Source organism: Anomaloglossus baeobatrachus, chromosome 5, assembly GCF_048569485.1.
Source record: "Anomaloglossus baeobatrachus isolate aAnoBae1 chromosome 5, aAnoBae1.hap1, whole genome shotgun sequence".
Lineage (NCBI taxonomy): Eukaryota > Metazoa > Chordata > Amphibia > Anura > Aromobatidae > Anomaloglossus > Anomaloglossus baeobatrachus.
The window spans coordinates 168,781,995-168,795,295 of record NC_134357.1 but is presented as its reverse complement, the minus strand read 5'-3'; the positions used below and the strand labels follow the sequence as shown (position 1 = coordinate 168,795,295).

Below are 13,301 nucleotides of genomic sequence, written 5' to 3'. Positions count from 1 at the left end.
GCTGCACAGCGTCATAGGGGCTATATAAGCCAGCGGCCATTTGTAAACACGAAGTGATAGGGAGCTGGCGGTGGTGATAGACTGTATTGTGTGCGGGAGAGCGTTCTTAGATCCAACTAATAAATAGTCCTTGTAAGGATTGAAGACAGTGTCCAGTAGCTGATAGCAGCTCCATAAATCGCTTTTTTGACAAACAGAATGCAGGTCTTTCGGTCTCTCCCTCTCCCCCCCCTCATACTCACGGATCACTGACCGTTTTTGTTTAATTATTTATTTATTTTACTGCACTACATAGGCCTGCCCACCGGTGGCTGTGATTGGTTACAGTGAGACAGCTGTCACTCAGCGTGGAGGAGCGTCTGAATGCAACCAATCATGGGCACCGGTGGGCGTGGGAAGCAGAGAATACAAGATGGAATACTGAGCGGCCGGCATTTTCAAAAGCTGGAGAAGCCACCAGAGCAGTGTGACAGCTGTGCAGCGCCGTGTCGGTGATCGGTCAGTGATCGGTGCGTATGAGAGAGGGGGGAGAGGGAGAGACTGAAAGACCTGCGTTCTGTTTGTCAAAAACACGATTTGGTTTGAGAGCTGTTCTGGCGACTACATAAAAGCCACGTGCTACTCTGATCACGTTATTCCAAGACACCAGAAATGCAATCATGCACCTTCTACAGGCGGTGCCCATACTGTTTCTGCCTTTTCCCATTCATTTCAGCCTTTTCCTCAGTCACCACAGCTCACCATTAGGACCAACGTGAAATTATTCGAGTTTCCCGGTGGTGTCAGTACAAGTAGGGATGATGATGGGGATGGTAGTTTGTGACACCACCTGTGGTATGCGGCAAGTTAGGTGCCGCCACTGCTGGATGGGGACTTCTGGGGCAGATGGTGATGCAGCAAGGTTGGTATAGCTCTCCACAGGCAGAGTTGGGCCCCAGGGCGGATGGGGGTAGTAGTCCAGAATGCACTGGGGATTTTCAAATAATATATCATCAGAATGGAAATAGGTTAAAAAAAAAAAAAAAACAGTTAGATAACATGGTGAGCGATTAGTAATGACTTACTGTATTTATTAAAGTGAATTAGAAAAATGAATAGATTATTGCAATAAATATATAGACATTTAGAATTAAAATCAATATTATGGTAGTTTCGGACCATAAGAAGCATTGCAGGGCCTATGTCTCCATACACCAGTGTGACACTTTATGCAAGTAGAAACAGTTAAAGTATGGAAATAAGGTTTCCAAATGTATTACTGTGTAAGGGGATGGTCAAAAGAAGATATCCTTTAATGCTCCCTGGTAGCTGTAGATAAGCATTGCCATCTGCCGGTGAAAAAGAACTAAGCTGCAGGACGTGTGTTTACTCAAGGAAACAGTTAGATGGCAATGCTGGGTCTGGTAACAACTGTGGTGCAGTTACAAAATGTAAAATGTTGGGCTGGTGTTTGCACCACGACTACCAGGGGAGCGGACATATATGCATCAGAACAGGCCCATGTTGTCTGTAGTGGAAGCATCTGGAAATGTACTGAATCCAATGAAGACCCAAGCCATACGATCGACAGAGAAACCTGAAGACCAAACACTAAATATCTTCACCAGAGAAAAACCAGACTACTTGGTCAAGCACCAAAGTGAGAACACCAAGCATCATCACCATAGAAGGATCGGACTATGTGGTTAAACACTGAAGATTGGACACTGAGGATCGGAGATCTCAGAACAAACATGCAGTTCAGTGCAGTGCAGTGTTCAGTTGAGCTAGGCCGCTGCTTCCCATCCCGGCGTACGGTACTAAGAGAGTACTAAAACCCTACTATTGATGTAGTAAAGCAATTTGCAATTTTGCCAGGCTCATTGTACCGCTAACATAGACATACCTATTTAAAGTGTAAGTTTACTGGTTTAATTGTATCGTGACTACAAGTAGGGTGACACTGACGTCCCCTCATGGAAGGACCGGGATAGAAAGCCATGGAACCCATAGGGTGGAGGGGCGACATGACTAGAGGGAAGGGAAGGAGTGATGGGGTTAATGGAAACAGGAATGGTTTGTTTATAAGGCAGAGTAAAGGGATTGGTGGGTAGGAGGAGTTCCCTGGAGGAAGAGGTGGGACAGTTGAGGGGTGTAAGTAAAGGACTTTGACTTACCCCCTCTCTCTTGACTTCCGGATATGGAACGATCTGACTGGAGAGGTTCCTATAAGGTGTCAGGACGTCACCTTCTATTTCTCCATGGAGGAGTGGGAGTATTTAGAAGGACACAAAGATCTGTACAAGGACGTCATGATGGAGGTTCCCCAGCCCCTCACATCACCAGACTTCCGGATATGGAACGATCCGGACGTGCGACAGGATGGCTGCTACCCGGGAGCAGCGGATTCATCATGGCAGTGCACGGGCCCCTGGCAGCGCGGTCCCACGTCTTGGCTGCTGGGGGTTAACCCGTTGGCACTTTCCCCTCGCTCTCCTGTCAGCTGCGGGCGGCGTCCCCCCTCCCTCATATCTCAGGTACTTGCCGTGTGCGGGGGGAGCGAGGAGGAGATGCGAGAGCCCCTTCGGGGACCCTCCGCGGTAGGACGTGGGCAGGGCAGTACTCAGCTGCTGCTCCGGCCGCGGGAGGAATCTCCGTCCGGGCCGCGGCAGCCGGGAGGTCGGCGTGGCTTGGCTGCGGCCTACTTCCGGTCCGAGCCGCGGCCTGGATTGCTGGATGCGGCGGCTCCCGGACGGGGAGAGCGCCCGGCGGTGACAGAGGCCAGCTTTACCCCTCGCGGAAGGCGGGGGGGGGCCGCGGAGCTGCAGCCAGTGGTGGGTCCGGCACCAGGGCAGGCGGGCCTGGGGCGACGGGTGCCCAGGAAGCGTCGGTGAGTGGGGGTGACGGCAGGGGCCCTGCAGTTCCTGCTTGGTCACCCAGATCAGGTTGCAGCTCCCGGCCGCGGCGGTCTCCCCCAGGAGGGGGAGGGCCCAGCGGACAGAGGCTTTCATGGGGCCCAGGAGGGCTGGATGCGGCGGCTCCTGGCCAGGAGAGCGCCCGGCGAGGACGGAGGCCAGCGTTACCCCCCCCCCCGCGGGTGGAGGGGGGAGGGGGGCGGGGGGCTGCAGCCAGCAAGGGGTCCGGCACCAGGGCAGGCGAGCATGGTGCGACGGATGCCCGGGAGGCGTCGGTACGTGGGGGTGACGGTGGGGGCCCTGCGGTCCCCGCCTGGTCACCCAGAGCAGGCGTGCAGCTCCCGGCAGCGGCGGTCTCCCCCAAGGGGGGGAGGGCCCGGCGGACGGATGCCTTCTGGGCCCAGGAGGGCAGGAGGCTGGCGGCTCTGGATGGGAGTCTGCTGGCAGCGGGTCGGGCCACAGGTACCCCCTGTCCTTGCAGGTAGCAAGGGGGGGTCAGGCCAGAAGATAAGGCCCGCGGTGGCAGCCCGTAGGACGGGACGGTTTCCGGGGTTGTCGCCGCGGGACAGAAGATGGAGCTTGGAGGATGGTGCCCACGCGGCGTACCAGGAGGACGGCCGTGGTGGTGGCAGCGCTTCGGCGGCGTCTGCATTACATGAGCCAGAGGCGGTCGGCTCCAGCGAGGAGGAGGAGGAAGCAGCGACGGATGAATCAGACATCCGGATGGCGTGATTTTTATTCCAGGATATGCCGGGTCGCGGTCGGGTGAGACGGCCGTGGATTTGGCAGGGCTGGGGGGGGCGGCTGCGGACACGGCAGCGCCGAGTGGGTTGGTGTTTTGAACAGGTATGGGGTTTACTGAAGTGGTGTATAAAGTTGTGGAGAGTGCGCATGCACCGCCGGCGGCATGGACGGGATCGGTGGTTAGTAGGCGCAGGTGCGGCAGGCAGAGTGAGGGCGCATGAGGCGGCAGGGGAGCATTTTCGGGCAGAGGCGGCAAGGGCTGTGACAGAGTGAGTGGTGAGGAATGAAGAGGGGGATGAGGTGGTGCGTCTGGCTGACAGTGGCCAAGTGTGAGAGGTATGGGTGCTTCAAAGGCCCGCTGGAGGGGCTCACTTGCTGGAGGATGTGAGGGATAAGATTTGAATGGGGAACGTGTAGCAATAGTTTCGCTGCTCCCCCGGGAACAGTTTCACCTGGATTAGGTTAAGCCAAGTGATTCCAGGAAGGATAAGTAGAGGGAGGGGAGCGCCGGTGGAGGCTCACCGTCGTACATTTGCAACGTGGCTGCGGGCATTTGCGTTTTTTGGCAAGGGTATCGGGGGAAGGAATTGGGTAATTGGTTCGGCATGGTTCGGTTATATGGATCCATTTGGGGTGGCTTGTTAGGTCATATGGCGGTTTAGTTTGGCTTCAATACGCCGAGTAATTTCAGCAAGGGAAGGTGTTGCGTGCCAGTATGCGGTAGGATCATACGGGCACATCCTTATGGCTGCAGTGGATGGCGGCTCCTAGTCAGCCCCCCCCCCCTTTTTGGGGGGTAGTTGGCTGTTCGGGGCTTGGAACCCCGGCGACACGGACGATGAGGGTTTTTTGGGGGGAATAGAAGGATGGGTGGTGCAGATTTGGCGCGGACGGTTGTCTTAAGCATAAGTGTTGGGTTGTGGTAAGGAACATAGTAATTCTGCGTCATTCTATTTATATTGGTGGATCTTTGCCTCCTTATTGGAAGTTTGCGCTGGGCTAGGGGACACCTGGTGGTTGTCAGTGGAAAGAGGGGTCAGGAAGTGGTGTTGGGCAGGATGGGTGGGCCATTCGGGGCCCTCCTTGTCACGATTGGGTTTCTCTGTTGGGGGGTAGTGCCGGAAATGAGCCGTATATAGATGTATATATTTCGGCTTGTTCAAAACGTATCTTATCTGGAGGAGTCATCGGTGTATGCCTGCTTGGCTCCAGAATTGTCGGCGGTTTATTATGTGTCGTTTGACAGAGGGTGGGATTTGGTAAAGGCGGTGAGCCGGGGAGCATTGATGGCAAAGGCGAATTTGGAGGTGGCATTTAGGTTGTTACTGGTCCACCCTGCTAGCTAGCAGTTCTGGTGCTGCGGTGGGGAGGGGAGTTATTATTATGTTGATCGGTGGGTGCTAATGGGTTGTTGTCCCATTTTATGTTCCTTTGGAGGCGGTTATTTCTTGGTGGAGTGGTTTGTGCGTGGTGTGTCCCAGCTTACACCTCTTATTCATTATAGGTTGATTCTCTTTACATCGGGTTGGCGGGTTGATGATTCGTTGAGGTTGATTGTTTTATTACAGATGGTGGTGGATACTCTTTTGGGCCTGTTGGCGCAGGCGAAGACTGAGGGTCCAACGCCAGTGATACGGTTTGTGGGGATAAAGTTTGATGTTATGGTCAGAGGGGTAGGATTCGTGGGTAATGGTGTGGTCCTATGGGCTGCGATAGAGGCAGTTAGGTCAGCTAAGACGGTGCGGTTTCAGGCGGTGCAGTCTTTGCAGGGGCGGTCGAACCACGGGTGCAGAGTTACGCCGCTGGGGTGCGTGTCTGCTGGACGGCTGGCGATGGCTGCGCCAAGGGTGCAGCCATCGGATCCTTTGTGTGTGGTCACGAGGGAGATCAATGATGATCTGATGGTGTAGGAGGTTTTTTCTTACGGCGATTTAGTGGCCGCGGATTGTGGCTGGGTAAGGTGCTACCTGATGGAACGTAGCTGCGGTACTCGGAGGCAGCGGGTCCAGTTGTTTTCTGGTTGGGCATTGTGGGGTAGCGCTTCCAATCGGTGGTAGTGGTCGGGTGGTGGAGGTTGGCAGTTTTTTCCAAGAGGAAGGTGTGCTGTCATTCTGGCTATCAGTTGGTGGAGAATTCGATTAATAGTTGGTTTGCTAATCCTGGGGCCAAGGGTGGCGTACTTTCGACAGTTGGTTTCTCAATTGGATGTGTTTTAAAAAAAAAAAAAAATGTTATGCGTGGCGCAACCAGTACTGGGGTTCGCCAAGGGAATAGCAGCTGCTGTGTTTCCTTCCAGTTCTGCAGGTCTCGGGAGTTGAGGCCGGGTAGCAGACGAGGTGGGCACGGTGTGTCCGGAGGGCTTGTGGAGTCTGGTGTGGCTGTGTTGGGGAGCGGCTCGGTGCCCAGTGACTGAGGTTATTTGGGGCTGATATTCAGAAGTATGGGTGGCGCGGATAACGTTTGGGACAATGTGTGAGGAAGGCCCGGTGGAGTATTTGATGGTGGCGTTGGCAGTGGTGAGTAACGGTTTTCAGGCTGCTAGGCCGGCGTCCGCAGTGGAGCAGAGGGTGGCGGCTGTGGCTGTCTTGTTAAGGATTAGATGTGGAGAGATGTTTTCGCAGGATCTTAGGGCGCGGCAGGCCTTGAAGGGTTTGGTCGTAAGGGTGTGAGGGAGCGGGATACAAGGGTCCGTCTCCGTTGTTTTGTGGCAGCGTTTGGTGAGTGGTTTGTGGCGGCTATGTTCATCTGAGCACGAGCGGGTTTTTGTTTCCCTTGTCCAAAACGGTTTGTGTTAGCCTTTTGGGGGGCTTTGAGATTGTGGGGTTGGCCAGCCCATCTACGGTCAAGAGCGGAGGTTGGATGTTGGAGGATGTGTCCGAGGTGGTGCAGTGGGTTGAGCGCCGGCTTTGTCGCTCACCGAATTAGATTAGGCGGGTGGTGAAGGTTGGTGTTGTTATACGCGGTCCCGGGTGCGGAATTATGTTGTGAGGGCGCCCAGGCTCATTATTGTGTCGCGTTTGTTAAGGTACCATTTTGTGGCAGTGCTGCAGACTTGATTGCAGGTGGCGGGGGTGGGCGCCCGGAATACTATGGGTCGTATTCCTTCTGGATTGGGCTGCCACGGAGGCCCCTCGGTGGGCTCAGAAAAGGGGTTGTGAGAAGTATTGGGAGGTGGGAGTCCTCTTGTTTCGGTGTTACGTTTGGCCTCAGTTGTTATCGGGTTAAGGCAATGGGGGCATTTGAGTCTTTTGGGAGTGGAATGGGTTGGCGTAACAGGTTGGTGTTATCTGTGGGTTTATAACCCCTGGGTTTTTGTGGTGAGGGTGTGCCTTATTTGGATATTTGGGCATTCGTTGGTTCTCGGGGCCTCGACGGTCTGAGGCTCGCCTGAATGTTGCCAGTTGGGTCTGGACGGGTCAATGGTACTGGTCCAGTAAATTGGAGGCAGCGATTTGGTATCTCGAGAAGTTATTTATGAATGTTTTAAAAAAAAAAAAAAAAATTGTTGGTTGTTGCATTGTGTAAGACATACCTGAGCTTAATCGTGGGGTAGTTTTGATAGTGTGACCAGGTTGGAATGGCGTGTGGCTCGTGCGATAGGCAGTATCAATCGAGCCTTATTGGGGGGGCGGCGCCAAACGTTGGTGGCGCTGAACTGGTGGTTTTGGGGATGCGATGGGGGTGCATCTTCACGTGCTTGGTGCTGTTTTGTGGACGCTGGGATTGCGTGGAGGTGTGGTACAAGCTTTTGGTGTGTGGCGGGTCCAGGCCACGTAAGGAGTCACGTGCCCTGTCCTGTGGCGGGGGGTAGGTCTGGTCCAGAGGCGGTTGAAGGCAATGGTAACTGGACAGAGAGACACCATCTTGGTATGGTGGCTCCAGGTTCCGGGATGTTGCAGGCACGGGGTTCTGCAAAGTTGGGGGGTTAATCCGTAGGTGATTAATACCTCATCTCTGGGTCGGTGTGTTGCGGCCAGGGATACTGGGGTGAGAAGTGGTTCCTGGACTGGGCCTACTCAGGGTTGTATATTTACTGTATTGGTTACTGTGTTACCTATTGTTATTTGTTGGGGTCGCCCGTTGGACGGCGCCCCCTTGTGTTAGTATGTAAATAATAGGTAATAAAGGCTGCTGTGGCCAATTTTAAACCAAGTCACATGCAGTTCGTGTATTATTTACAGATGGTATTGGTGGGTAACACACACACAGCACGACTGGAGAATCCTTCCTCAATGGTCATGGGTTATTATTAAGGAAATTCGTTGACCGTTTTCAGTGATTTTATGCAACTGATCAGTCGATTGTCTCTGTGATTCTTGCCAACTGTGATCTGATTTGTTTTATTTTCATTTCTTTACTGCCCTTCAGTTCTCCATTCTTTTCCCATCTCCTTGTCCCCATATAATAAAACCCCATTGAGGTCACAGCTGAGTGTCCTTTGTTGTGTTGCATTCCTGGCCCCTGTTTACAACTGACCCAAATATTACCCTAGAATAAAAGACAACTTTTTCTCTCAGCTAGTTAAATCAATCTGTGAGATTTACAAGGTAGCCAGAGCTCATTTGTTAACATGACAAGCCATAACAAACGAAATAAGGGTAAGCTTGGTGAATGATGAAAAAGCAGAGCATAAGTGAACTAAGGACATGGAATTATTAAATGATCAATAGTCTATTTATTTGCCACATTTACCAACTGATCAATAGCGTAGTTGCAACAAGCAGCGACCCACTGAGCTCTCCTTAAGAATCTCATATACCGTATATGTTTGACTACATCCCAACTGCAAATGTTCAGTAAAACACATTAAATTTAGCAACAGAAGGCTCCTGCTTATTGTAAAGCAAAATATTAAGAATAAAGAAAAGGCATAATATATTTAAAGAAGAAATCCACTGCTAACATATTGCTGATAGGCATAGTGTACAGCCCTAACATAGATCAATAACTCAGGAAAAGGCCTTTACATTAATTATATCCCTTATTTATATAGTACCAATGTCGTACATGGCTCTGCAATCATGGGTAACACATAAGAATATACATATTAAATCCTCAGCACTTACTGCAAAATAAATAAAGCTAAAATTACTTTCAGTTGAACATTGACACTGGACACATGGACTAGGTTTTATAGATGGATGGTTCTAAATTTGAGATGTTTGCAGAAAGTACTGTATGTTTGCCACTAAAGAAATCAAAGCCTTTTAGAACTTTTATCAACTGTAAAGCATGGTGAACCATGAGGGTAGAAGGGGACAGAAGATGTTTTGTTCTTTCTTCTGGGGTCAGCTCTGGTCCTTGCTTAATTCTGCTTCTATCCTATATGTCACAGATTCCACAAACCGTGACTCTCTAGATATGATTGAGCGATGTATGTGTCTAGTCTGCCTGGATGCTCCAACTGGGCTAGAGCTTCATGAAGCCAATAGGGCGCTGCAGCTTCTTCATGGTGGAGGGTACGACAAAAATGGAGGCAATCGATGGTATGACAAGCCCATGCAGGTAAATCTCAATTTATGCACATTTTGTTCTGCAAAAAGTCAAAGGGTAATTGTCACTTGTCCGTTTTGAGCATATTTGCAGCATTCATTAACATTACAAACTAATGTTACTTCTATTTCTGAATTTGTTTCTTTATTTATAAAGTTTATAAAGTAGTTTTATCTATGTTTAATCTTGCCAACCAATTCATTCTGGACCTTGTTCAAACTTCTAATATAAAGAGGGATATGCAGATGTTCCAGAACAAACAAACATTCAGAAAATGGACCATTAGGAATTTGTGTTGGAAAAGAACCACTTCCATCTGTTCTCAACTACAAACTTACTAAAGTAATCAGATGTGATCCCCTTAGACCTTTTCTTGCTATAGTCTTGGCCAGTGTAGAAAGCTCATTAAAATGAGAGATGTTTCAGAATCCTTTCCTTGGCTATGCAGAAAACATCTAATTTTCAGATGATTTATTCCTTTATCCTTATGGAAATTAAACTGTACATGATAGCACAGATTTAAACTTAAAGGATATTGTCCAGACATTTCATGTTCTTCCTATGGGTACACCACAGAGTGTGTGCTATTTCTGAACGTTGCATAATTTGGCGAGTCTCATACTTTATTCCTAGGAGTACTATCTCTGTTCAGGAACTGTCCTGCCTCTATTCAAAACAGTCTCAATTAAAAATTTTCTAGCATATTGCAGCTTTAAAATCTGTGAAACTCCTATACGTAGCTGGTTATGCAGTATTTTCTGACATAGACCCAACACAACACTGTTCCTGATTTAGCTCTATATACACAATTCCCCTCTTCTTTCAGTGTCATTCATTCAAATCTTACAGCCTAATATATGTCTATGAAGCTGTAAGTTCAGGTTCGGAGAGCTGTGGTCAGTCTGGGCATTATAGTACATTTATAGCCATGAAATATGCTCATGTGAACCCAGCTTAAGATTAGACATACAGTTAGGTACAGAAATATTTGGTCAGCGACACAAGTTTTGGCATTTTAGCTGCTTACCAAAACATAATCAAAATACTGTTGTATCAATGTAGGCTTATAGTGCAGATTTTCAGCTTCAATTTGAGGGAATACACATACTTATTGGAGTAAGGGTTTAGGAATTACAGCTTTTTAATAAGTAGCTGCTTTTTTTTAAGGGACCAAAACTAAATGGACAATTATCTCAAATGCTCTTTACTGGTCTGCTTGGACTATTCCTTTGTTACGCCATTGTCAATTATGCAGGTCAAAGGTCTAGAGCTGATTCCAGGCGTGGCATTTGCATTTAGAAGCTGTTGCTTTGAACAGACAACATGCTGTCAAAGGAGCTCTCAATGGAAAAGAAACAGGCTGAAAAAAAGAAAAAATCCATCAGAAAAACGTACAAATCTAAGGAGTTGCCAAATGAAGAGTTTCGTACTTTTTGCTAAAAACAAGACCTAATTGGTGAGCTTGGCACTCCAAAAGGTCTAGACATACACGGATGAGACCCTTCACATCATCCATCCAAGTGAAGAACACTCTCTAAGGCCCCCTTCACACGTCCGTGATACACGTGCGTGTTTGGTCCGTTTCCGTATATACCGGAGACACGGCCAAACGTGCACCAATGTTAATCTATGATTGTGGTCACACGTCCGTTATTTCATTATGTCCGTGTGTGCGTGTCCGTGATCCGTATGTGTTTGCGTTTGGCACGGATGCATGTCCGTTATCTGCACGGAGCACGCACACGTGGACACAATGAAAGTCTATGGGTATGTGCACACACGTTAGTAAACACGTATGCATCTACCTATAGTCCGTGTCCGTTTGGTGTTTTTATTTCTAGTGATGTCGGCTATTCTTTCTATTTCTGTGTATGTCCGTCAATCTCCCTGAGTCCGTCGGTCAGTCTCTCTGTCGGTCTCTCTGTCTGTCTGTCCCTCTCTCACAGTCTGTCGGTCAGTTTCCCCCCCTCTCCCATACTTACCGTTCCCCGATCTCCGGCGCAGCGCTGCACGGCATTCACACTGCTGCGGCGGCTTTTACTATTTTGAAAAAGCCGGCCGCCCATTAAACAATCTCCTATTCCCTGCTTTCCCTGCCCACCGGCGCCTATGATTGGTTGCAGTGAGACACGCCCCCACACTGAGTGACAGGTGTCACACTGCACCCAATCACAGCAGCCGGTGGGCGTGTCTATACTGTGCAGTAAAATAAATAAATAAATAATTTAAAAAAAACGGCGTGCGGTTCCCCCCAATTTTAATGCCAGCCAGATAAAGCCATACGGCTGAAGGCTGGTATTCTCAGGATGGGGAGCTCCACGTTATGGGGAGCCCCCCACCCTAACAATATCAGTCAGCAGCCGCCCAGAATTGCCGCATACATTATATGCGACAGTTCTGGGGCTGTACCCGGCTCTTCCCGATTTGCCCTGGTGCGTTGGCAAATCGGGGTAATAAGGAGTTATTGGCAGCCCATAGCTGCCAATAAGTCCTAGATTAATCATGTCAGGCGTCTATGAGACACCTTCCATGATTAATCTGTAAATTACAGTAAATAAACACACACACACCAGAAAAAATCCTTTATTAGAAATAAAAACACACACATATACCCTGGTTCACCAATTTAATCAGCCCCGAAAAAGCCCTCCATGTCCGGCGTAATCCAGGATGCTCCAGCGTCGCATCCAGCGCTGCTGCATGGAGGTGACAGGAGCTGCAGCAGACACAGCCGCTCCGGTCACCTCCACACAGCAAATGAAGACAGCCGCGCGATCAGCTGAGCTGTCACTGAGGTTACCCGCTGTCACTGGATGACAGTGGGTAACCTCAGTGACAGCTCAGCTGATCGCACGGCACTCTTCATTAGCTGTGTGGAGGTGACCGGAGCGGCTGTGTCTGCTGCAGCTCCTGTCACCTCCATGCAGCAGCGCTGGAAGCGACGCTGGAGCATCCTGGATTACGCCGGACATGGAGGGCTTTTTCGGGGCTGATTAAATTGGTGAACCAGGGTATATGTGTGTGTTTTTATTTCTAATAAAGGATTTTTTTCTGGTGTGTGTGTGTTTATTTACTGTAATTTACAGATTAATCATGGAAGGTATCTCGGGGAGACGCCTGACATGATTAATCTAGGACTTATTGTCAGCTATGGGCTGCCAATAACTCCTTATTACCCCGATTTGCCAAAGCACCAGGGCAAATCGGGAAGAGCCGGGTACAGCCCCAGAACTGTCGCATATAATGTATGCGGCAATTCTGGGCGGCTGCTGACTGATATTGTTAGGGTGGGGGGCTCCCCATAACGTGGACCTCCCCATCCTGAGAATACCAGCCTTCAGCCGTATGGCTTTATCTGGCTGGCATTAAAATTGGGGGGAACCGCACGCCGTTTTTTTTTAATTATTTATTTATTTATTTTACTGCACAGTATAGACACGCCCACCGGCTGCTGTGATTGGGTGCAGTGTGACACCTGTCACTCAGCGTGGGGGCGTGTCTCACTGCAACCAATCATAGGCGCCGGTGGGCGGGGAAAGCAGGGAATAGGAGATTGTTTAATGAGCGGCCGGCTTTTTCAAAATAGTAAAAGCCGCCGCAGCAGTGTGAATGCCGTGCAGCGCCGGTGATCGGGAATCGGTGAGTATGAGAGAGGGGGGGACACTTCAGTCACTCGGGGGATTAGCGGTCACCGGTGAATCCTTTACAGGTGACCGCTAATCAGTACTCGACACAGACAGAGCCGCGGTATGAGGATGAAGTCGGGTGAAGTTCACCCGAGTTCATTCTCATCGCGCAACTCTGTCTGCTGTCAGCCGACATTTATAAACGACATTGTGCATCACACACACGGACATTCCACACGGACATTCCACGTACACATACACATTAATTCCACACGCACACACGGACGTTCTGCACACAAACACGGCTAGCATACGCAATTCACACAGGTGCCACACGGACCATAAAAACGGACACAAAAACGGGACACGGACCCGAAAAACGGCCCGTAACACACGTGCGTGTTTTTCACGGACGTGTGAAGGGGGCCTAAGAAGTAGGTGTTTCAGTCTATGATGATGAGAAGATTTCATGTGAGCAACAACAGTGTGTTTACAACAAGGTGCAAACCATTAAAGTACTACTCCACTTGAAAAAAAAAAATTC

General features: G+C 49.8%; 1 protein-coding gene across 1 annotated transcript in view; it reads left to right on the top strand.

Annotated features, from left to right (window-relative positions):
• CHAT (choline O-acetyltransferase) overlaps positions 1-13,301 on the top strand; it is a 180,597-nt gene that overhangs the window by 94,150 nt on the left and 73,146 nt on the right. Inside the window, exon 8 of the mRNA XM_075347294.1 lies at positions 8,974-9,143. Within this exon, the coding sequence (XP_075203409.1) occupies positions 8,974-9,143 (170 nt within the window). The remainder of the gene's footprint in view (positions 1-8,973; positions 9,144-13,301) is intronic.